This window comes from Tachysurus fulvidraco, chromosome 4 (assembly GCF_022655615.1).
Source record: "Tachysurus fulvidraco isolate hzauxx_2018 chromosome 4, HZAU_PFXX_2.0, whole genome shotgun sequence".
Classification (NCBI taxonomy): Eukaryota; Metazoa; Chordata; class Actinopteri; order Siluriformes; family Bagridae; genus Tachysurus; species Tachysurus fulvidraco.
Genome location: NC_062521.1, coordinates 6,236,228 through 6,263,144, shown reverse-complemented (window position 1 = coordinate 6,263,144; position 26,917 = coordinate 6,236,228). Strand labels below are relative to the sequence as shown.

The following is a 26,917-nucleotide window of genomic DNA, read 5'->3' as shown; positions in this document are numbered from 1 at the left end:
ATGTATTGAGTAAAATGTTTATGCTACCTGATAAAAGACTCTTCAGCATGCAAGAGTGAACATTAGTTGTGGGTATCAGGCTCAAAGTAAGTTCTGTCAGGACCACTTTGTCAAATGAGAGTTAATTAGATGATAGCATACAGTTAGTGTTGGCGGTATGGTTCATGTTCGGGGCAGGAATCCACGCGCCCGTCCGTGCACATGCATGGACCGATCGGGGACAGCAGCAACTCGAAAATAGATAGACCCCCCATAACAGAACCACTGGTCATGCATAGAGTGTTTTTGTTTTGTTTTTTGCAAGTAATAAATGGATAAACAAACAAACAAACAAATAAATAGAGAGAGGGAGAGAGAGAGAAAATTGTGGAGATTTAAGTCATAACTGGTACAACGAACACGAGTTCCGGCATGGTGGAGTCAGGGTTGGAGGAGGGAGTTTAAGTCGCTGCAGTGGCGACACGCTAGAAAGTGGCTCACTGAATGGGAATTTAAATGGTCGGGTAATATGGATGACATAACCGGATTGGTGCGCGTCGTGGCCTGCTGATTAACAGCTGATGCACGCTAGACGATGTGGCCTGCCAGAACTAATGCGAAGCTTTAAAAGTGTCAGCACTAAATGTATTTAGCACGTTTAGCAAAAAACTCTTTTTGAATTGCACATTCACTCTTGCGTTGATTTTCAACCGCTGAGATCAACCACATAACTGTCTGAAATCATCCAAACCTTTTTTTTTAAAATACATAAAAAATAACAAAAAACTGGCTTGCAGGTAAACCAAACATCCTTTTTTCTCAAGAAGATATTCTTCTACTGCACTCACACTATGATTCTCATGGTCAAAGACTTTATCAGCTGTATATGAACAGATTTCTTGATTTAAAAGAAAATGACCTTTAAGCTCATCAGCATAAGCCATCTCTGGCCCTCCCACTGTCAGTTCCACTACTGTAAACAACCGGTCTTCCTGTTCCTGCTCTGATCTTTTGAAGATGACACCTTCTTGAAAATCTGGTTTGGTGAAATGACAATTTCATTCTTGGTCATATATTCATTCTTGGACAATTTCATTCTTGGTCACACCATTTAGCCATTTATCATTTTTCATGACTTTAGATTGCACAGGATTATATATTTCATCTGTAACATTCGCAGAAAAACCTTGTGCCACTGTACATCATTAAAAATGTAAGTATAATTGTTAATACTGGAGGATGTCCAACAAGTCACCGCTTGTTCTTTTGTTTAGGAGGAATCTGTAAAGTAATCAGTCGGTGTCAGTACATGCTTGAGCCCAGCAGATAATTGGGCCTCATGCAGAACAAATGCTGGCAAACCAGCTTAATGTGTCTTTCACCATGAACCACACCTCTCCAGCTAACCAAGAAAGTTGTATTTATTTACACTCGTGTCTTGTGCAAGAATCTAATACAGTGTCATTTTACCAGTAACAATCTCAAGAATTACGTGTGTGAAATATTTCAGAGGACTGAGATTATGTGCAGCTGGGAAGGTTATCTAAGTCATGACCTTTTGGGATTATCATGAAAATAATACCACCAGTATGTCATCTGCGATTACTAGGACTTCCTTCCTTCCTTTCTTCTGTGTGGGTTTCCGCTGGGTTCAGTGTTATTCTACCAGCTCCCAAAAACATAGATATCTACATAGCCTACTCTAAATTGCCATTGTGCGTGGTGCTCTGAAATGGTCAGGGATAAGATCCAGATTCTTTACTAATCTGAACAGAATAAATCAGTTACTGAAAGCAAATTAATTTAGCTGTTATTGAAGACCACAAAACACTGCGTAATTCTTTCTCTTCTCCCCAATTCAATATTCTCTTTATCATGACCTTGTCAGCTTCCCATGTGAAAGTGTGTAACACTACAACTGTCACACAAGTGGCTACATGAGGAACAAGAGCAGTAGAGGACAGCAGGGAGCACATTTTAAAATAGCAACATGACTTTCTTGATGATTTACATACTAAAAGTTCTTCAGCTTTTAATAGGCGACTGCAATAATTCAAGAGTCTAATAAAGTTAGCAGGTTTTTTTTTTTAATAAACACTGGGTTTTCATAACATTTACATTTCCTCTTTTATCCAATCCTGCATTTTCAACTGTCACTACACATAAAACACAAAAGGTAAAGACCCACCTTGAGGAGATGCTGGTTGATCCATTTCGTAAATGTCTTTTTCTGAACTCTGTCTCTTTCATCTGTTAAAAAACAAACAAACAAACAAACAAAACAACCAGCTTAATGTTAGTGTTGGCGTGAAGGGAGAACATCTGAATATCTGTATATTTTTATTTCAGCTTTATTTCATTTCATGGTCAAACACCATTGTGGAATTAGCACATAACCTAGAATAAACACTACAGATCCAAAAGATAACCCGTATACTGGAATTCCCCGTTCTGCATGGCATCCCGGCACATGAGCTCCAGCATTAACACCAGTCATGGAGCCCTCATTCATAGTTTCACAGAAACCCAACGTATCATAATGATGGCAATATTTTCTGAAAACATCATCCTGTACAATGACTAATTGTGTTCAATGCAGATGATATACAAGTTGTGTTTCTTAACAAACCCCGAGTGCACTTTCCCTGCTGTGATTCACATTTCCTAAAAGAAAACATAATTATAGCAAGCTATATTAAAACAAAAAGGCTTGATCTCCATGATTCACTGGTTCCATTACGTACTGCGCCTGACCACAGTATTTTCGTTTTCCTGTAACCACGGCGACAGTCTATCCCACACCCAGGCCTTATGCCTCACATGCAGAAGCAAGTGTGTCCTTTTTTATTCTGAAGATGCATATGCAGAGATTTCATTGTAGTAGTAAGTATTAATCGGTGCGTTGGTTACATTGACCGGTGTTGTACAATTCATCAGAATTTAAATGCTTCTTTGATATTATCTTAATATTTAAGATTCATCATTACATTGGTGAGTAGTGATGCACAATGTATGGGAAGTTTGAAACTTTTTAAATGGTGTAATCTGGTGATGGGTTCCAAAGCCCAACATGACGATAATAATAGCTTGTTTAAACATCATAACCTCGAGTCATCAGTTTAGACGGTTAACTGTTTCTCCGGAGTTGATTTAGGTACACGATCAACTGTGCAGTGACTCATTATATAAAAACTAGACAGGTGTAATATAGTCAATAGGAATAAAAACATGCAGACTTATAAAATGAAATAGCTGTGCTCCCTTTAATTTGAAATAAATATTGTGCTATAACAATAACAGCTATAACTCCATCTTTGTGCATGGTTTTAGAGTGCTTATGACATTAACGCTCAACAACAGCAGCTTGTCCTTATACCTGACTGATCACAGCTATGCACCTCTAATTCAAATTAGATTTGTTTTTATTTATCTTGTAAAGAGCTTTGTGCTTAAAATAAATCATAATTTAGCACAAACAGCCATAATTTGATTGAATCAATGACTGTTTTCCTTCCATTTCTTATATTATATTCATACATATTACACATAAGGATTGCAAAGCGTGATCGCTGAAAATATTTGGACTAGTGTATTAAATCACAGCCTTAGATAATGCTGACATTAACGACATTTTGCCAACACAAACACAGATGTAATCTGTATCCTGCCTCATCCTGATTTAATTACTTATTTATTCATCCTCAGCATTATCATTATCATCATCATCTTTCATTCACTGTTTGAACAGAACCTCCATGTGCTCTTAGAGAAAAAAAAAACAGCAACACAATGACAACTGCATTCCTTCAGTCTAAGCACATAAGCTTGGGTGACATAAATGACACGCTTCTTTAGGCAACAAAATTTGATCTAATTCTTGACAATTTTTCCATCTGATAAAGAAAACAGCAACACGTTTTGCAGTAAAAGGCGTCATGGACTTTTGACTCATTATCACAGACAAGCACAATCTTTCCCATTTTCCCCAAAGTGAAAGAAAGAAGTCGCTAGCTAATCAGCAGGCTCCTAAGAGGCTGCGTAAAGCCGGAAGTGGAGAAGAGCTACTGACCCATGCAGCACATGAGCATCACCAGGTGAGCCTTGATCTCCTTGTCGCTCTTCATAAGGTTCAGCATGCTGCCAGGTGAATCGGCCACTCTCACAACTCCATGCATGTCTCATATTCCTGCAGTGGGGAACGTATGTGGCTGAGCGAGAGACTCCTAATGTGCCTAAACGCCTCTAAGGAAGTAAATCCTCCCTCCTTCTCTCACACTCTTCCAACACACTCAGTGCAGAACGGGTTCAGTCAGGTTTTCCAGCGTCACTGAATGACTGACTGTGTGACTGACGCTGAGTGAACGTGTGAGCGGCTCCACCGCATGGGGAATGTTTACTCTTTGGTAAGGGAGGGTGTGAAAGGCTTGAGCGTGACCTGCTGCCTGGTCCATTGTAGACCTTTCAAAAACTGGTCAAAAGGAGGACTGACTTTTGATACACTGAATTTCTTTTGTGAAATGTGAAAGCTGTTCTCGAGCCTGGGAAGTCCAGAGAGCTAAAGAATAGTTAACACGATGTGTTAACAAGATGTGTAAGCATTAAATGATGAGTCTGAGTAATTTGACAGGAACCAACGTGACAAGTTGAACCAAGTTTGTGATTAAGTGAAACTGAAAGGATCGTGATTAGACATCAGTGATTAGAAGTCAGGTCATGATACTAAAAATATAAAACCTTCATGCCTCATTGGCATATTTCTTCCTTCTGTAATGTAATTGCAGAGGCCTGTGTGGAAGGCTACCGTTACTAGCTATGTGCTCAGAATGATCACAAAACCTACTGAAATTTACATTTAAATAACTACCGGCTACAATTATACGTTATTCAGCCTGGGGACTGTATGGACACATGATTATTTCCAATAAGGGCTTCCAAGACTAAAGAAATGACAAATCTTGAGAGAATTCTGCCCCCTTGAGGACTAAAACACAAGAGAGTTCGTACAGCTCTAGCATATTTCCATCTTAAATCACAACCTCTGAAACCTGTGCTGTAGTTTATTTGCTAGCACCTAAAAGCTTGTTTTAAAAAAAAAACTATGCAAGAGTAAACATGTTAGCCTGTGGTTAAAGGAGATGAGATACTGATAAAGCTGATTGGCCTAAATAGACAGTAAGCATAACCAAATTATATCCAATAAATTCATAAACACTCCGCTCTAATCTCTTGACCCGGTGTTTACTTTGGAGTCCACACATGCTTGGTTTTTAGAACAGAAGAGCAGAGTTGTTGTGCCATTATATTGAGATCTAACAAACTAATTGTTTTTTCCAAATGAGGACTCTTTGAATATCTGTCAAAATGTGTCATATTGAAGAAGAAGAAGAAGAAGAAGAAGAAGTTGTAGTAGTAGTAGTAGTAGTAGTAGTAGTAGTAGTAGTAGCAGTAGTAGCAGTAGTAGAAGTAGTTCTCAAGTGTAGTTCAGATTATGTCCAACAGGTGGAAACATTGTGTTCGAGTAAGCCTCCCTGTGGGCTGCACAAAGTTGAAATTTGTGTTGTCAAAATTTGGGACTAAAACAAAAGCAACTGAACCTGCTGATCACATTAGCTTAACATTTTAGCTTTAGACAGTCTTGAAAAAAAACATTCATAATTCCATTAATCCAATATAAGGTTCCATGAATTATGTTCAGGGTATTAAATATGTATTTAAAACAGTTAAGTGATGTACGGCTAAGTACGGTGACCCATACTCAGAATTCTCTCAGTTTTCTGCATTTAACCCATCCAAAGTGCACACACACCGTGAACACACACCCAGAGCAGTGGGCAGCCATTTATGCTGCGGCACCCGGGCAGCAGTTGAGGGGTTCGGTGCCTTGCTCACGGGCACCTCAGTTGTGGCCGGCCCGAGACTCGAACCCACAACCTTCGGGTTATGAGTCAGACTCTCTAACCATTAGGCCACGACTGCCCCCATTATGTACACTATAGGTGACGGTCCTTGACTTGAATGGAAACAAGGTCGCTATCCAGTCAGCTACATTACATATCAAAAAAATCAAGTCTACATGTACAATCTAATCCAGAGTTATAAAGTCACTCATAACAACTTGAAATATGGCTATTATATAACACATGGAACCAAGCCACAGCTCTGATGAGAACTTCTTCTATTCTCAATCAGTTACCCTACAAAAGAAAGCGCTAATGCAATCAAGTATGTTTTGGAATGGTTTCCTCCACAAATAATTCTGTTGCTGCTGAGCCAACAGCAACAGAATTATGTGAAACATAAGAAAGAACCGTGATGGTGGTAGTATTAAGACGGTTTGGATAATATTATATAATTAAGTATGCCAGTTTGGCTCCCAGGATGCTGTATACCCCTACTTGAGGACAATTCTTGAATTGCGTCTCATCTGGTCAACCTGTGCATCCATCGGTTCCTCAGAAGGAGCAACACCACATGAACACAATGTATATAGTTTGGTGTGAAATAAACAGCTTTCAGTTTTCATTCCTTTTCTTCTTATATATATATATATATATATATATATATATATATATATATATATATATATATATATATACACACACACACACACACATACACATATATTATTTATACACACACATACACACACATACATACATACACACATACACAAGCACACACTTAAAGAAAAGGGAAACTTCCCAAGTGTTTATAATGTCAGTCATTGTAGAAAAAAGGAAGAAAAATCATGATGCTGACAAATAACCAAATTACACACAGCCAAGTAAAACCACATAAAAATACAAAAAAGTAAAAAAAAAATTAGCACACACTAATGCTAATCCAAATGCTATGAGTTTTTTGTTTAAAAAAAAAAAAAAGAAAAAAGAAAAAAAAAGAAAAGAGTCACAAGAAGAAAAACTAGTGGAGTGAACGAGTTAATGAGTTTCCAGTGACACACAATCTGTTGCTCCTCCAAGATGCTTGCTGCAGTATCTGTTGGAGCCTGACTGGTCTGTCCAGCTCTGTTATGTCAAGTGCCAAAAGACGGTTTAAAAGCATTTTGAAAATTTTAATGTGTGACATGAAAGTTATAACAATAGGATAACAATGATTGCTGAAATAAAATAAGTGCACCATGTTTGCATTTGACTATATACAAATATATCCATCATTTATGAACAGTTATCCAAAATGTTCTAATTCTCTGGAATCATCTCTACACCTGATCGTTCCCAGTTAGCTGATCAAGTGGCAGGAGCGCAATGCATAAAATCATGCAGCTACACTTCTGTTAATGTTCATATCAAACATCACAACAGGAAATCTCAGGGACTTTGAGCATGACTTGGTTGCTGGTGCTGGTTTGAGTATTTTAGAAAACTTCCGATCTCCGTGGATTCTCTACATACAACACTGTCTACAGTTCACACTGATTGGACAGAAACAAAAAGCAGCAGTTCTGTTAGCAGAAACATCTAGCTGATGACAGTTGATAATTAGAACACTGCCAGGTCTTTTCCCAATCTTCAGCATTCCAGTTGTGTTGTGCCAGGAGCCAGTGTGGCTTCAGATTACTGTGTGGCTGCCACTAGTGAAATCTGTTTGTACACTAGATAAATCGGTCTACCTCTGGCTAGCCTGCAGCCAGTAGAGGAGTGCAATGTTGTAATGGGGCACAGAGACAGCCACTGATTTGGAGAGGCAGTTGGTGTTGCTTAATGGGGTAATGTTCAACTATAATTAGCTTCTGGACTGCATCGAGGGTCTCGTGTCATGCCCACTGCAAAATAACTATGCCAGTTAAGTGGCATCATTCCAGATGTACAGCATGCACTCCATGTACAAATCCTCTTATTGTGGGGTTTTCACTGTGACTTACTGAAAGGAATAAGGAAGTCAATACATGTTGTGCTCATTAGTTTGCAGAGGATCAGACTTTTATCTGTTAACAGCATATAATTTGATTTTACAGCAAAATAAATTGCACACAGACATCTCCCCATCACCATACTGAAGGAGGAAAAATAATGTCCTTAATATTCCGATGAAGACAAAGGGATTTCAGGTATATCATTCCAAATATTTAAATCTACAGACTCACTGACACTGGACAGGTGAATACTCAATTGTTTTTGTCCAGTTTCAATGAGTTTGTGCCCATGATGGGCTAACATTCCCTATCCTTGGCAGATAGAAGTATATCATAATGTGCTCTTCTGCTGTCGTAGCTCATCCTGTTTTGTGCATGTTAAGATGCTTTTCTGCTCACCACAGTTGTAAAGCATGATTACGAGTCACTTTTGGAAATAACCCATCCAGCACCCACGGCCTGATAAATGTCACAGAAATCACACTTCCTAATTTTGATGTTTCTCTCAAACAAATGATTGGTTGATTGGATAACTGCATAAATGATCAGATGTGCAAAAAAGTGAACAGATGTACAAATGAAGTCTTATCTGTCCTGTTTTACGCACAAGGTAAGTTTGTTTTTGTGACCAATCGATGAGCATGAGCTTGGCAAAGTAATGAATCTCCGCAACCCTTTGCAAACAGAAAATGTCCTTCAGTCAACAAGGAGAACTTTTTTATTAATAGATCAAACTCAGAATCATGCATAGAAATGCATATGAATGCTACAGAAGCAAGTAGTACAGAATCTAAGATCAAAACTGGAGTTCTCATGCAGGCTGCATGGTCCAGTCACTGCTGCTGAAGCTGCTTCCTTCACCTGCCTGGCCAAAAAATAAAGCTAGACATAAAGACGATTGTATCCTTTAGCCAAAGGTGTAACTCCTCAAAAGGTGGAGCTGCTGCAGAACAGCAAACATCCCGAAGATGTTCAAATAAAAATGACGTTCTGTAGACATTCTTAGAAATCAATTCAAAAGAGATCTTTTTATATTTTCCCCTGAAGTAATAATAAAATAAAACAACAATATTTTTCCTGGATATATTACATTACATATTTGTTTCTATAATGCTACTGAAAAAGGTAACTTTTTTCTGGTTGTTACTTGGCTGTAATTATTTGTTGAAGTGTGGTAACGTGATACTAGACAAGGTAACATGCAAGACAAAAGAAAAAACAGACAGACGAACCAGAACTGTAAAAGACATTCCTCTCATGTCTCACTACTGAGACAACGGTACGGCTAGCCTCGGAAATATGTGCATGAGACAGATCTTTACTGCGGTCAGCAAACCCATCACTGCCAGACGTCACTTACTGAAACATCTTCCTGTAGGTCCAGTCACTGATTTGGCCCTGCAGCTCTCACAAGTCGTGTACTGTCTGTATCTACTAGGACCTCGTCCAACCACAACACTTAGCAGAATATTTAATAGCATGACTAATGTTCAGCTAAAATCTTGATGGTGTACTTGCTTTCCTTTCATAAATTTCTCTTTGTAGATTCGGTATCTGTAGTGATGGATACCAAACACAAGCAATCACACTTGTATCTATGTATCCCTTGTGATTAGAAGTGGGTGTCACTTACTGATTCTAAATGTATTTCCAAGCAGTAGTTTTTATTTGGAAATTTAATTTACTTAGAAATTCAGAGCAGCAGCCAGCAAGTGATCTTACATATCAGGGATCTTTTTGAAACGCAGTGCCCTTAGGCATCATGTCTCCTGTCCTAGAGGAAGCGAGAGCTGTTTAATAGGACTTCACAGCCACCTGCTAAAGTCAGCCAGGCAGTAGCTAAAAGGGCAGAGGCTGCATCAGCATATTGCATCAGAACCTTGACCACAAACAGCATGTCAGAAACACACAGTCAAAAAAAACACAAGGAGACAAAGTAATAAGCTCCAGGATGCTTCTGAGGCCTACTCGCCATTTTTAAACATGATTCAGGAGATAATCGTGCACTAATGGCCTATGCTTGATACACAGCTCTAAGGCAGGGTGTGGCCTGACCACTGATGTGTATTGATTTTTTTTTCCTTAGCTTTTAGTGTACAACCACTTCTCGTAATCCAGTAGAGCTGATGAATCTGAATACAAACGGGTGACAAAGGAAAAGACAGAGGCTATGCTTTGTATCCACTTGTCCCTTTAAAGAGAAGCATCACCTCACATGAACACAAAATGCTTCTGATCATCTTTATCAGATATCTACAGTACAATTCCAGACACTTACTGTCTATAAATATATATATTAAAATATCCAAATGCTTGAGGCGCTGATCAGACGGCTGTGTGTTCAAAACCCAGCACTGCCAAACTTTGTCCTTGACCTGAAACCTTCAGCTCTGCTGTCAGTAAAATTTGCAGCCAGTGTTTTAAAATACATGTTTCTCATGAGCCATCAGAACGAATGCAGAAATGAAGGCTTAATGTCACTGCCCACTAAATGTTTCTGAGTGAATTCCTGACCCTTAAAACCATGATATAATATGAGGGCTCCTCTTTCTATGCATAACCGTGACACCACAAAAGAAAACGCATGCAACACTGGCAACAATCCTGTGTGGGGAAAAAAAATATTAGGTTCTATAGGTCAGGTGTCTTTTTGTTTCACATGCTGTAGGATTATGGTTCAGAAATGTCATTGAGATTCTATTGTTTTGAAGCCTTCAAGGCTTAGACAGGGTCTGGCAGCACTGTAAATGTGTCCCAGTGGGTGTGTTTCTCAGCATCTTCCGTTTATTAAATAGAGGAAGCTCTGTTGAGTCAGCCAATAGCTGGAATTCGTGAGGGTGGAGGGGAGGGACCCTATGAGCAACCACATGACCTCATCCAGACAAAGCTGAGCTGTCCAGAGCAGGGAGTGGCTTGCACACTTGGCCGAGTCACCATGACTACCAGCCAGTACATTTACACACCCTCCAATACACACTCACACACACACAGAACATTACATACATGTTAAAGACACTGATATTTACACGTGCACTACATTGCTGTCATACGTTAAAGCACAGTCTGAAGCATGCTCATCTGAAGCATTAGTCAGAAAATTCCAGCCGTGTTGCAACTGTTTTCTGTGAGTAATCGCTTGCAGCTGAGATTTGCAAAAGGGATTTAAGCTTGACAACAAGCCAGACGAATCTCAAAATCATGACCCGGTCAGTATACAACATATTTTCCTTTGCTGAAATACAAAAAAATGTCAAACTAAAAAACCCAGGACATCACATTGTAGGTGCCGTCACATGTTCTTGGATGAATTATTGAAATAAAACGGATCTATCTGATAGCATTTCCAGTTGGAGAGATGATGTCATGCCATACACAGCTGCTGGATAGCACTTGAAAAATGACATCAGTACACACATCTCACACATGCACACACACACACACACATCTAAGGAAGATTTCAAATAGCAATTTCACCTTCACACAAGTTTCTACAAGGAGGAGAAAAGCAGAGAACCTGAAGTAACCCTATACAGACACAAAGAGTACATGAGGAACACAGACAGTAACAAGCTCAAGATTGAGACAGGAGCTCTAGAGGTGTGATGTGGCAGTGCTGGAATCTAAATAGTGAACAATAATCTTTAACCTATTTAACAAGCTCAAAATTATTGTACAAATGTGTTTCTGATAAATATGGAAAAACCTGTTTATTATAACGTGCGCACTTCTTCCTCTACTGCTGTGAAAGCCATGGTGTGCTAATCTGCGTACAGTGATTTTCAGACAGTCTGGCAGTAAGATGTGTGTGAGAAGCTCCCTTTCTCACTTTGTCTGTCTCTCACTTCACCATGTCCCAGCACTGTACTCAGCTGAGAAATAAACACTTACACTCTATACAAAACCATGCTTTTAATTAGTATTGAAATCAGAAGCAACACAGATTTAGTCTAATCATCTCAGAGGACTTGATATACATCACTGCCACACCCCGGTGACTTTCCTTTCTTTTCCCCACATAACCTTAGCTATATGATGCACAACCTCTGCTATATAATGCAACAAATACATAAACATGGCCCATACTCAATTTTGTTAAATTGGACACAAAGTCCTTTGTTGCTAGCATAGACATAAATGTGTCAGACAGGCTGCTGGCTGTTTGTGCTAACGGTTTGAACCAGAGTCAGTGTGTGTGGAGGAGGGGTAAAAGGATGCAGAGGAGGTGAGGTGGGGCTCTGCAGTGGAACGGCACAAAGATAGTGACTGTGCAGAAATACACTCTTTGTGTTTGAATGACAAGAATGGTATTGTTTTGTTTTTTTATTGACAACGATCTAATGGAAATGGTATTTTCTGTCATGCATGTCATATCCAGAATGCTGAATGAAGAAGCCAAATGTGTCAGACTTCATCAGCGGTCACAAATATTCATATTCTGGCATTAACATTAAATATATAATGCATGGCATGAATCGTGTTATGCAATAAATCTAGGGAAATAATTTACATTGCTCTGTTGTGAGACTCTAAAGATGACGTTTTCCTACAACCGCACACCGTGAAATGTTTTATTCGTCTTATATCACAGTGCTTTTACAAATTAAGCATTGCAATTGTCAAGGATGACATTTTCAACCATTATAATGTTGTTATATTTTTATTGACTTCCCGAGCTATAACTTTTTTTATAGAACAAAGAAAAATGTAGAATATGTTACTGGATGGAAAATCTTCACTGAACATTCAATGACACCAAAGACTGTGTATAAATGATTAATTATATAAATAATTATAATTATTTTTTTGCCTTGGCTAAATATCAAAACATTTTTAATCCACTGATTCTCAACATTAGAAGATCATCACCATACAAGTGTCTGTGATTGAGCTGTTTTTTATAGAAACTACAGCAGGTAAATACAAACCAGGTCAGAAATCCAGAATTACATTTAAAGTCATGCTGTTATAGGAACTGAACTCACACATCATCTGATCAGATTTGAGAATTCAACAGTAATGTGGTATAAATCCGACTATAGCTCAACGTTTTGTTTGGAATTGATTAGACCACACCCTGGGCATGATTAATAGCATGAAAAGACAGATACAGGCAGGTGTAGATATGTTCTTATGGAAGAAAAGTGATTCAGTCAAGACAAAGAACAAAAACAAACAAACAAAAAAAAACATAACTGCATTGGAAAATAAGATTTACAAAGTCTTTATGCATAACAAGCCTGTATAACAATCCATGCTACATCCTGCTTACTGGTTCCCACGAGATTTCATTTACCATTAATAACATTAGCATGTTTAGGAGGACGTATTTGGTTGGAGACAAGGAAAAGGTCAATTCATGCTTTCATTAATCTGGGTTTAAAAATAAAAATGAGACAGAACAAGATGTACTTAATACACTCCTCAATATCATCATCATTAGCCCTGAAGGCTCTCAGGAAAACTGAAAATAACAGCGAACAAATAAGAAAACAACCAGCTGATCAAATGAAGCTGGCACTTAGCAACTAATCAACAGCACAAAAACAGTTGAAATTCCTAGAACATAGATAGAAAGCAAGTTGTCATGTGACTGCAGAAATCTAGTCAGGCGTTGCACTTCACGGACCCATAACTTGTCTCGGTATCTCTGACCTGTGGTCGACATTACACATTCCGTGTACTAGCGGCTATATCTGGAGGTTAGTTCAAACGTTTACACTGCTGAGTCAACGAGCAAACACTCTCGCTCTACTCTGCCTAACCACTATTCCCAGTTTGCACAATATACAATGCTCATATGGGAGCACGGAGTATCGGCTGATACCTGATACTGTTCCGATACTCGTGCACTTATAGTAACTGTGCTGAATGTCTGCCAGCTTTTACAGACAAGTTATTCAAAATGTCACAGGCATGACACCAGCATACTTTGTGCCATGACAGTAAACTGCTTTTGTGGCATAAAATATGTACATGTGTAGAGAGAGAAACTATGTATAGTTCGTGGATCCTTATCAAGGTAAGTACCTGGCCCTATACCGAAAGCAATACTTGTTTAGGATCACACCATACTTCCTCAGTGAACAGTCCTGTAATGCATTGCACTGAATCATACACAGAACATTACGTTACAATTTTGCAGCTGTAATCAAAAAGATTTGTCCCAGTACTCATGTACAATACGTTCATACAGAACAACACTTTTTCCTTCACTTCTACAAAAGGATACCAAAATAGTAGCTGTGATGCCATATGTGTCATGTCCTCTTTTTTTTAAACTAACTAATATAAATATCACTTTAAATTTAAAAACAGATTCTATATGTGACTACAGCCCTAAATGGTTATGATTCAAATAAATTCAATTCATTTTTATGTATTTACAGAAAATAAAAATTCTAAATGTAATTGCAATGGTTAAAATGTATAATTATCCTGACTGCATAAAATAAATAAATAATAAATACATAAAATAATACAATTAAATAAATAAACGAAACCAATCCAGATAACACTCATTTTGAATTGTTGCTTCACATTACATTCACACAAGCCACATTTCATATAAGAGCCTATGTGCTATTTTAGTTGTTTTGTGGCATGCTGTGCTATAGTAGCTATTCAGTCTAGCATTAAAAATGTCCAAACTTTTCTATCAATATGCCTTCTTGAAAACAGACTGATATTTACTCAGTGGAACACACATAGCTTCACAAACAGGACAGTAAATAATGACGAGTGAGCAAAATGAGACATACAGAAAATACTATGCATTTCAAGTAATTGGAATCATTCAGGAAATGATTAATTATCATGCTATCTGGTGCTACCCAGAAGACATTGGGTTTTCTTTTGAGGCTGGTTCCTATCAAAGTTTCGTTTTCATGTTGTCTCTGTAAGGTTTTTTGTTTTCACTGAAGGATATACATGTACATATAATTCAGCATCCTGATTTCTGTGAAGCTGCTGTGTCACAATGTTGTTCGAGGTGCTACACAAATACAGATGGTCTTGGCAAACAGAACATCTGACCATGATGAATACAGATAGTACAGATCATCTATATTTATCATAACATATTTCACACTGCTACTGATAGTAAAGTTCAAACAAAGAGTCAGTTAAAAAAAGAATCCTTGTTTATTATTAAGTTTACATTAAGAAACTAATTATCTGGCTCTCAAATCCTGAATCAGTTCCAGTGAAATGGTTCGTTACAGACACCGGCACTGTGACTGCAGTCTCTGTGCTGTTCATCACAAAAGAAGCCTTGGAATGTCATAAAAGACACAATCAATTGGATTAAAAAAAAAAGACAGATACGCCCACCATGCTAATAAATCCTTTAGAGCAAGGTTCTGCTGTTTATAAAGCCACAAATGACGTATGCAATTCATCCTCTTCACATGTCAATTGGCTTTGTCAGAGCGGTGAGGTCCAATAGATCCACGATCCTCATCCAAAGCGATGTCCATTGTGCGTGGCAGGAGAACGCACAGCAGTCATTTTGCATTTACAGCTCTGTTGTAAAATGACTCGTTTGTGCGTGCAGGATTAGCACTTTAAAAAGAGCTGAAACAAACAGATGTGTATTATTGTTTTGCTTGGGTGCAATTACCTAAACACCTAATTATTTAGGTAGGATGTCCAACATTCTTAGTATCATGAAAAAGAAAAAGGAGATCCATTAGAATGTAAAAAAGAAAAAGAAAAAAAGGATCCTACATACAGTAAAGTATGTAAAGAGAGCAGGCTTTTATAAGCATGGGAAAAAAAATCTAAACAACAAATCTGAGACTCTTTTATCTGAAGAACAGCTGCACCACTGTTAAAGTATTTCTCTTCAGTCCTGGATATTTCTTCCATCAGTGCCTTTGTGCCTGGGATTAAGGACTTTTAACCTCTTCAGCTCCAAGGTCCAGTTGAAGGGGCCATACCAACTACTAGCCTGTCCTAATCATTTCACTGCACTTACTGAAAAACTCTTACAAGATACTGAAGTAATTAATCAATGAAACAAATTGGGATATATGGCAAAAAGATGCTCATGTTCTTAAAAGTGTGTCTCCAGAGTACCACACCTATAGCACTTGAGCACACGTCTTTAACTACAAACACATAATCAAAACACTTCTACATTTGTGAGGACACCGTTTTCCAAGTCCTAAGGATGTCACTGTAGTGAGACTAACTCATATGTGAATCATTGTTTCCAGTCTAATGAATGCCAATGCTCTCATGTGACTTAACAGCGTCTCAGATGGAAAGTGCACAGCTCTGACAGTGATTAATATGTTTTAATAATGTCTGTAAATTATTATATACACTGGTGTGTGTATTAACGGGTTCAGGTCTCAGAGTTACAATGCATGTTCAATATTACTTTCAATGATCTGACTGATATTTTATAGCAGGTCAGGTTTTATAGCAATAAATAAATAAATAAATAATAATTAGACAGAGTAATAAAGGGGTTAAGACAATTTATACCTCAGGGGACACTTCTCAATCCTGATTCGTCAGATGATTATGCATTTCCTACATCAGCACAGCTCTGACTATAATTCATGCGTCTAAGCAAATCACAGGTATATATTAATGTGATTGTTGCATTTCATTTGAAATTTCAATAGTGTCAGCTATTTTACATGGGGATTTTATGGTGCATGCTTTAATTTGAATTTCTGGAAGAGCTGTAACTGTTTTCTGGCACAGGACAGATGGATGTGCGCTTCCTCAGTAACATGACAATCTGCAATGGGGAAAAAGTGTGACTTGCAAGTGACAGACTGTTTATAGCTGCTAGAAAAAACTTCAGGATGTGCTGCTGTTAGAAAACAATCAACTACAGGATGGGGTGATGTCACCCAATATGAAGAGGAAGGGTTTATAATTTTCCTATTACAGCACATCTAACAGTTTCCTTCCTTACTTAAATATTCTTTTATTCTCATTTAATTTGTATCTAAACTAGCAATGAGAGTCACGAGAAAAGAAATCAGCACTCTCTGTCTCAAGACTTATAAATAAAACAGCATTTATTTTCTCACAGCGGGCTAAAAGGAGTTATTATTACATGAAAACAAAGTGACTTATTTATAAACTATCCTTTTTTTCCCAGAGCCTGCAGAAAACAGATAAATCAGTGATTGTCTGTAGACATATTATGGAATATGTACAAAACCATGTTATTGTGATACCAGCTTTGAGCCACATCTGATACTGGTCTGGCCCAAGAGCAGCATTCCTAGGTGACAAACAGGTTCTTCAAGGAAAAAAATTGACTGATTTAGAACTGAACTGTGTCAATGCCGTGAGTGAAGAAGATATAATAATGTGCTAACTGATATACAATGCACATTCTGATGACAAAAGCCTTAAAAGCTTATTTGGCTTTCTTATTAACTCTAGATCCATTGTTCTCAAAGTAAGGTCTACAAAGCATAATTATGAGCTGTGTGATTTCTTCTTTTTTTTCTAACTTGTTTATATGCCCTAGACAACAAAGATCACAATTTCCTAAATCGAGTGACACCAGCAGGCCCTGCAGCACAATTAAGCCTCACCACAGCTGACAGTTATAATTACTTATAACAGTCAGCTGATTAAAGAAAATCCCAGTGCTGGACATCAGTACTCATGCTGCTTCATGACTCACAAGGTCGTATGTCAGTAACCCTTAAAAGTCCATTTGAAAACAAGACCAATTTAGGAGACTTTTGACATTTTAATTAAATTTTCCTTCATTTTCACACATGTTCACAAAGCTCCAATCCAGGGATTTACTTACTGGTTAGAATAATGTGCCTATAAATTGATTGACAGGAGGTACAAACAAACACAAAGAAGCACTCTGGACAGGAAGTCTTTCCGGTTTTCTCAGAAACTTAATATCTTTGCACTTGTCATGTCACAATGCTCGACATATCTTCCAGTTTGTGTGTCCAAATAACGAATGCAAAAAAATAACTATTGCACCTTCGGAAAAAAGAAAATAAAAAGACTATGAGGTCATTTTACTCAGCAGATACGAGACATACAGAAGCACTTGCAGTCTGTATCTTCTATGATTCACAGTGGACTAAAATAGTGTTTCCTCTCGAGCGCATGTGTACAGAAGGTGAATAATCCAGAGCTGATGTGATGGATGTGACAGCTGATGTCATGCAACAGAGAAATCTGTACAAAACCTTATTTGCTTTTGGACAACAAATAAGCTGAACACTACAGAAGATACAATAATATTTAGATGGGAGTGTCAGTCAATAAAATAACAACCAAGGCCACATCAAAAAGCCATCAATCCACCTGGTCCTAAACATGTAAAAGGAAAATCCCCATTACTTAAAGTCTAGCAGAATTTATTTTTTAACACCACCACCCCCTCCCTTAACCCCCCCTCCCGAGATTGTATTATTCACCTCACGAGCGTCCTACAAAATAACGGTCGCGTTTAAGAATGACGGTTAAACAGAAAAACAACTGCTAACTGGAACTTTTTGGGGTTTTGCTCATTCTTATAAAATGTACACAAATAACATAACATTTTCATATTAGTTTCAGATTTAATGTCAAACGAAATTCCTTTTTCTAAAACGCGACGCTGTAACAGTCAGACTGGGACTAGCTTCTTTTTAGGTGCTTATGGGCGACCCTCAGCACACAAACTCATTCAAAAATACAAAACCAAATGATACCTTTGTATTTCTCGAGAACGTCCTCGTAAGCTTGGAGAAAGTCCGTCTCAGTGGCGAGCACACACGGCCCCGGGGTGTAATGAGCCATTACCCGGCTGATGGAGGTATAATGGAGCGACTGTGGCCAGGGACCCGAAGCGAGCCGCTGTCCCACTGAAGGCGACGCCCCAATTGATTTCCCCGCCCACCATGACCACTAACCGTCCAATCAGAGCCACTTCCTCTCAGGCGTCAGGAGACAAATCACGGCGGCGCGCGCTCCATCCTATACTACGCCCCATGTTAATGTAATGTACCAAAATAGCTTAATAACGTATAAATATATATTTAAGCTCTCGTATGTAGTTCTGGATAAACCTGTTCACTAATTATTTTACAATAACACGAGAAAACATTCGAGATTTTTTAACCAGGCGTCTGCTAAAGCTTGCAATAGCAATATTTACATTAGCCATATTGATGAAAGCAGTGTCGTAAACGAGCCACAGCACTGTATCCAGCTCGGATACAGTGCAAGGAAGACGCGTGATATCCCCATGATCGCATCCCACACCATGACACATCAACGCAAAAACTTCATGATTAACATCGCCTTGCTTAATTGCACAATATACTGCATAATACTGTTTTATTTTGCTATGGCATTCTGCAAGGTAGGATAGTAACAAACTAGGCCTAGGTGACAAACTAGTCCTAGGTGACACATTGAAGCAAACACTTAAAAGAAGACGTGTGTTTTGTGTTAATCGTTGTGCGTGTGTGTATGACACTGCTGCTAACACACGTGTCTGGGAGGAAAGCCGAGCTCCTCATGGTCCCGCTGCTAGCCGGGTTTGACTCCTCGCACGGAATGAACTGTGTGACGTTTACAGGTAGCGCAACACAAAACGCTAAAAAATGATGGCTTATTAAAGGATCTTTTACATCTATGCCTGCACAGCACAACAAAACCACGGTGTTCTTACAGGTCCAGCTGGACCCAAATATATAACACATAAATATTCAACACTAGGCTTTTTTTATAGCGTTTTTGATTTTATATTTCAGCTATTTGTAAGGTTATTAAAAAGATTACAATAATGTTCACTCCTAAAAAAACAAAAACAAACAAACAAATAAACAAACACGCCACTAATTAACATTGCCCTATAAACACTTATGACAATTAATAAAATAAGCTATACATCTTTATTCCCTCCTAACATATAGGATAATGTTATGGTTTTATTAAGTGTAAAAGGGTATATGTTAAGACATGATATCATATTTCCAATACTCTCTATCATATCTTTGATGTAACAGGAGAAGGATAAAGATGTCGACGATAAACATCATCATGGTCTTTCAGGTTATACAAGGACAAGTCGCGAGGGCTGCAATTATCCTACTATCCACACAAACGTGATAAATATTCTTTCTTTTTTTTTTTTTTTTTTTTTTTAAAAAAAACTCTTTTGTTACTAATAAAAAAATAAACAATACTATACAGCCAATAATGTCTTAGCAAATTCTGGTCATGATTGGAACGACAAGCATTAAATTAAATCAATATAACAAAATCTCACATCCTGTAAACAACAACCTAGTATATAGCCTAAAGAGCGTTACCTTGGCACACGCCAACAATAGATGGACGGGTTTATATTTACAGACACAGGCCTACACCACCCCTTGGATGTAATTACGCAGCATGCTGTGAAATGTCTGGAATAAAGCAGCCTGTAGCTCTAACCTGCGATCCTGAGCACAGCTCTCTCGGCCGGATCCAGCACCGAGCCACCGTGTATTTTGCGCTTGGAGCGCTCGTGCCGGGGTAAATTCCACGGAAGTGTATCTCCGGGTGCCGGCGACACACACCCCGACCTCACACTACAGTCGTCCTCATCCGAGAAATCAGCCGATGAAGACATTGAGCAACGCAGTGAAGCGTTCCCGGATCCTGAGCTCTGTGGGAACAATGGATAAGAAAAGAGACCGATCTCAGTAAACACTATACATCCTGATAAATAACAACACAAGTGTCCGTGCGCGTTTTCTGCTCTCACCATCTTTGCTCTCCAAGGAAATGAAATCGCGGTAAGAAACACGTTATGAGCTTTAGGAGATGATCTGTCCGTGGACACTCGTAACTGATCTCTCTCTCACTGACAGTCATTAAAAAACCCAAAGCAAACGCTGTATGGGGAGAAATAAAAAAGTCCGAATGCGTCTGGCTCCCCCGACAGGACAAGACGGAGACTTACCGCTGAGCGGATTTCAGCTGGAAGAACCGAGAGCCTCGTGCCGCTTGTCATTACTATAAAGGCAACACTGTCAAGAACCGCGCCCTTCTTCGGACGGTAAAAGGTTTCATCCGGATCGATCTCGGTACATTAATAATGTGGAAACGCGCAGACGGAGGGAAAAGACTGGGCTGTTGCGCGAGAGCATGTGGTATGATAGCGCGTCATCGCTCCCTGGATACAGACAGACTATATTTACTATGGAACAGAACCCGTGGTGTTCTAGCGCCATCGCTCTGAGTTTGCGTGGTCTTGCGAGACGGTGCGTGATTAGCGCGCACGCGCGGATTTTGCGCTCTGTGCGCGCGTTGCTCTTCACGCACTTTTGATCCGGTCTAAAACATGTCTTTCATCAGTCAACAGGGCAACAATAATCTGCGATTAATTACATTTCTGATCTAAAATAAAAAAAACATGCCAATCAGATTTTCAGCACATCTATTAGCTTCCATCTCATATAGCTTTCATTTCACGTGTTTACCTGTCTTAATATATTTCAGTTCCTGTGGCACAAGAGTTAGTTTTATGATTTGCTCAGGTGTCTTTGTTCAGGTAAATTATTAAGCTCTTCTGTGGGGGTGTGTGTGAGATGCTCGGTCATAGACTGACTGATCAAGGGTGTATCCCAACCTCGTGATCAGTATTCCCCAGATAGACCTTTGAATTGCAAATCCTGACCAGAGCTCACTGAAGATGAATGAACGAATGTATAAATCATACTCATGCTTGCTTTCTAATTAATGAGCAGCATTAAATCAATATTTAATTTAATATTTTGGGATCTTCGTATACTTGATGAAGGTGATGAATTTGCTCATGCATTCGGGATCTGGCAGACTTGAGAACACATGAGTTTTTTTAGACTATAAGTCATGTGAGTTTTATCTCTACAAATGCTGAACGCGACATGTGTTCCTGCGCCATCTGTTCACTCTTCTCCTCAAAATATTGGTGACTCTGTGAGGTCATCTGTTGGACCAGGGTTTCATGTTTCCAGTTTTCCTTTCATGACAGACATTTTCCACAGTTTGTTAGGAGTAGCTTTTTTGTTATCCAGTTCAAGGCAAGTAGAAACAAGACAAGGCTCCGACACAAATGTCAGTACTTTAAAAGACCAACAGTGCATGGTTCTATTTGTAGTTGTACAAGCAGAACAAGAACATGAAATCTGATAAAAGAAAAAAAAAGCTTGTAATATACAAGGATAAAACATCAAACATAGTAGCATAAAATTCATAGTTCAAATGAAATGTAACTTATTAAAATATCCCATAATAATCCTTACAGCCTCCTCTCTGCTGGAAAGTAACCTTATGCAAATATTGACACTGAATTTGCAAGCATTTTGCTGCAAGCTTGAATGTAAATGATTCTTGGATAAAAGTGCAGTAAAGTCTACAAAGGTTAAATATGTGCATATTAATATATTGACACAATGTTAAGTAAATGGCCAACAAATTAATATAGGACTTAAATTAATATCAAAGTCTCATGTAATGTTTTTGGTAAATATACTGTCAGCTCCAGAATTATCAGCACCCTTAGGGGAAAAAAGGCTATGCTCACCTAACAGGATTTGTTTATGGGTTTCAGGGCACTGGCATGGCCATGACAAAAGCTTGATTCTGTGGACAGTGAGCCGTTTTTTGACATAATACAGCCCACACTACAGATCTTCCAACAAACTAAACAGCAGGATGTTTTTGTGCAACAATCCTTCTTTTATGGCAAGCTTGCCTTCAGCATTTCTTGCCAAAAAAGCTGTATTTTTGACTCATCAGACTATAAAACCTAACTATAAAACATTCCAGTCTGGCAAACATCACGTGACATTCAAATATGTTTGTTAGAATGGTGGTGGTGTCCAATTAGTAGATTTGGAAACTTGCTGACCACAAAAGGCTTCCATCTTTAATTATCCTTGTGTGTGTGTGTGTGTGTGTGTGTGTGTGTGTGTGTGTGTGTGTGTGTGTGTGTGTGTGTGTGTGTGCATGTGTGTGCATGTGTGCGTGGGTGTGATGCACTTCCCTTCCAGACAGGATTATTACAGCTCCAGTTGTTTTAAGCCCCCTAATTATTACACAGTGGATATAAGCTTTTTTTTAAACCTCTGCCTGATACATGAAGGTCAACGTGTCTCATTTAATTTGTGTTCATTTTGAAGATTAGTTTGTGTTCATTTTGAATATGGAATAGGGAAATTTAACATGCCTTACCTCATATTCCTACCTCAGTGAAACAGGAATAGTACTAAAACATAAATAAAATATACATGGGGAAGGTTTATGTTCATAATTCTGACATGTGGTTTTAAAGGCTGGTGGTGTGATGATGTGGGGGATGTTTTCTTGGCACCCACTGGGTCCATAAAAACTAAATCAAGCTTCGTTTGAATATCGCAGTCTTCCATTTACAGGGCTGATTTTATATATTAGAATTGTTCAGGAAGTCCATTCAGAAATAGCAGAGGAATGTAAAGTGCCTTTTCCCCACTGTATATCTGATAAGTTTCCTTTCCTGTACAAAGAGTTCTTAGAGACAGAAAATATAACTGATCATATTCCCTGTATAATGGCACATGGCTGAGCTTCTCGAGTTTCAAATGCTGGGGCAATTTGATACAGGTCGATAAAAAGGAGAGGAATATCTAATGCAGAGAATTTAATCTGAGGATAATGTCTAAGCCTCACTCAACACTTCCAAGATTAGTGCTTCATGAGACTGCAGTAAAAAAAAAACAGTGACAGGACATCTAAAAACTAAATAAATAAGTAAAATAAAATGCATTGCTAATGCGACTACAATGGGGCTATAATGGGGCTACAAAACAGCATTCCATTTATTGTGCTATATAACCAGTATTGTACAGTAACCTAATTTGAAGAAAGAAGGAACGTAACAAACAATGGAGCACCGGATACAGAGGAAGAAACAGCAAGTACACCCTTGTCTACACAGGTAGATCCTGTATTCTTTAAGCTAAATATCAGCCCAAAAAAAAAAGTCTGTCTGAATCTTTTCCTGTTTCCTCCCAGACTAGTAAGATGATTCAAAGACTTAAAGGTGTGGTCTCTGTTTTTTGAAAGCCAATGTTGACATTTGAAATCACCAAAACAAACATGCCCCTAACCCAAATGGGTCCCACCCCTGTATTGATAGCTCCGCCCACACACACATATGTAACCCAGGCATCTAATGGAAAGAAATGTGTCTTTATCATAGTTGAAGGGAAGAACAATACGATTGCAGATAAACAAACAAGCGAAAATGACACAAGCATAATCATGTAAAGGACAGCATATATTAGTTCTGTGTAACAAAGCAAAAGCAACGTTACTCACCTGTCGAGAAGGAAAAAAGCACCTCGGCGTCTTAAGTAAAGTTGGCCGCATATTCACAGATTCGAGTTTTATGAGTCAATAACTCACTCACTCTCACTTTCTCACTCATTTTCTACCGCTTATCCGACTTCTCGAGTCACAGGGAGCCTGTGCCTATCTCAGGCGTCATCGGGCATCAAGGCAGGATACACCCTGGACGGAGTGCCAACCCATCGCAGGGCACTGAGTCAATAACTCCTGAGCTAAACACTGTTACTACACAAAACACGGTTGTAGCTCAGGAGATATTGACCGGGAATCTCAAATCTGAATATGCAGCCAACTTCCTGCTCCTTCAGTTCTCTCCAGCGCTGGAAAGCTGATCCTATATTAACACGAGTCCTACTTCTTGCCTTATCGCTTTCTTTCTTTGTTTTTATCCTCCATGTCAATTATAAAACCGCTTTCTGCTAATGTCACACATGTGCACTGAACACTCCGCACCTATTGACAAGACACGCCCCTTTCTTCTCATTGGCTACACGTTTGTTTTGTTTCTGTTTTGTTTGTCGTCCCGACTCAGTTTTCTGAAGCATTTCTCAAACAACGGAGACCCTACCTTTAATAGATATTAAAATATGCTTATGGCTGTTGCATTATTAAAACCTTAGTGTGTGGTTGCTCAGTCAAAGGTTTTGCAAGATCAGCACATTTCCATCTCAATACAAGAAACATTTAACTAATACAGTGCTAAAAAGAATATATGTTCAGGGTTCGTGTTGATGACCTAACATGATCTAACTGAAAGCTGGTTAAATTCAGGGCTTAAAATGAATTGTTGTGAGGTGAGTGGAGCAAATGTGAGGTATTATTGTAGATTATGTAAAGGATTAAGCTGTCAAAGGATGCAAAGGGGAATGTTCCTGCACATACAACTTATCTTATGCGAATGTGCTATTTAATAACATTAGTTAGTATCTCTGATGAACGTTGTTGCCTTGACCAAAAAAAAAAAACTCTAAACCCCCTCACCACCTAAACCCAACACTTTGCTTTTAAAGTAAAAATCTACCCTTAATGACTTACACCCTAACAATGATCTGCAAACAAATGTAATTAAAATCAACTGGCAAATTTTCACTCACAGTTCTGACATTAAATACATCATCATCTGACTACATGCTGATAGTGGAGTAAGTGGGATTCAGCTCTTGCTCATCAATAACTAAAGCTAATGATGCAGCACCTTAGATCTTTCACAAATTTGCATAGCTTATAAACATCTGGGCGTTTAAGTGCAGCAGCCACTAGATGGCACGTCATAGTCAAAACATCTCCGTCAATCTCGTTTCCAAGTCAAACTGTATTTTCATGCACAACAACATTCAATAGATGCTAAAATAGTGTACTGTTATTATTATTATTATTATTATTATTATTATTATTATTACTATCATCATCATTACATGCAAATAACTGTGGAATTATTGGCACTCTGACAGATAAAATAATTAATTTGAAAGGTTTCACTCAAACAACAGAAGAAAAAATTCACAAAAATAAAAATAAAAAAAGAAGTTACAATTATTAGCATCCCTAACAAATATTCTGAATAAATATACCAAGTCGTTTCTTAAATAATTCTCAGTTTCACGGAACTCTGTTCTTGCCTACGTCTGTTTTGCTGAGGTATAAATATAGGCTTGCACACAAACCAACCATTGGCCCTGTCCCAAATGGCACCCGCACCCCTGCAGTCCGCCTCCAAAGTGGTTGTAATGTTCTTTCATTCGCTTTGTTGCTGTCTGCTAACCTATTTGCAGTGACTGGTCCTCATTAAAAATCACAAAGAGACAGAGGATGAGTCAGCACTGATATGAGCATTGCCAAAAAGATCACATCGATGGGGGGGGGGTTAAAGTAAGTGCTCGACATAGAGAAATGAGACATCTAATAATCCTGCATACCCCAGGGGCATGTGCAAATGAGGAGCTCTAGACTTCAAACTGGGATGAAGGGTTTGTCATGCATTACCTAAGAGCATTCCATAGAGAGGTGACAGATGGTTGTTGACCGCAAGTCAAATCATGGATATATATTTAAAAAAAAAAGGAATAGGCCTTTATTCATTTTTAAAATACCATTAAGCACTGTCAGTCTGGAACTGTTGTAATTTTACAAAGAAGCTGCCAAGTTATGATGGCAAAGTAGAAGGCATCAATCCAAGGTTTGGTGCTTTGCATAAAGTGATGACAAAAAAATTATATAACCATACATAGCTGCTGCTAAAGGGCACGCATTTGTGATTAGAGAATACTTTGACTTGTAATTCATGTCTCAGAGGATATGGGCAGCAAATTTCTGAAAATCTCAGCATTAAAGGTTTTGAGATTACATATGAATGTTAATTTTAATACCAATTAAACATCTAAATAATTGTAAAATCCCTAACCCACAGACAAAAAAACGACACTGCAGTGTTAGAAAACATTACCTATTTGGTTATTGTTTTTTTTTTCTCTAGTTTGCCCATATGTATAAAATTTATTACAGGGTTTCCTAGTAGCACATTATATTGGAAAAAATCATCCAGATTTTCTTCCAAATTAACCAATGAGCTAAAATATGACAGTTCTATCTTTTGCAATAATTAAACACACCCATGTTTAGGTTTTATCCTATGGTGTAAGCAAAACTCCAGGAGCCACAGGATCTATGTTAAGCAGTAACCTGCAAATCAAAATCAAATCAATTTTTTTTTTTTCA

General features: G+C 38.4%; 1 protein-coding gene across 30 annotated transcripts in view; it reads right to left on the bottom strand.

The window, feature by feature from the left end:
- Window positions 1-26,917, bottom strand: part of dst (dystonin) — a 114,896-nt gene that overhangs the window by 85,806 nt on the left and 2,173 nt on the right. For 25 of the 30 annotated variants that reach the window (XM_047811989.1, XM_047811997.1, XM_047811992.1 and 22 more), the window contains exons 4-5: window positions 20,282-20,495; window positions 2,168-2,229 (exon numbers count right to left, since the gene is read on the bottom strand). In XM_047811989.1, coding sequence (XP_047667945.1) covers window positions 2,168-2,229; window positions 20,282-20,495 — 276 coding nt within the window. Of the gene's footprint in view, window positions 1-2,167; window positions 2,230-4,048; window positions 4,172-18,549; window positions 18,725-20,281; window positions 20,496-20,594; window positions 21,074-26,917 lie in introns of those variants that run through there. The other 5 variants (XM_047812005.1, XM_047812004.1, XM_047812009.1 and 2 more) reach the window with 5 other exon arrangements.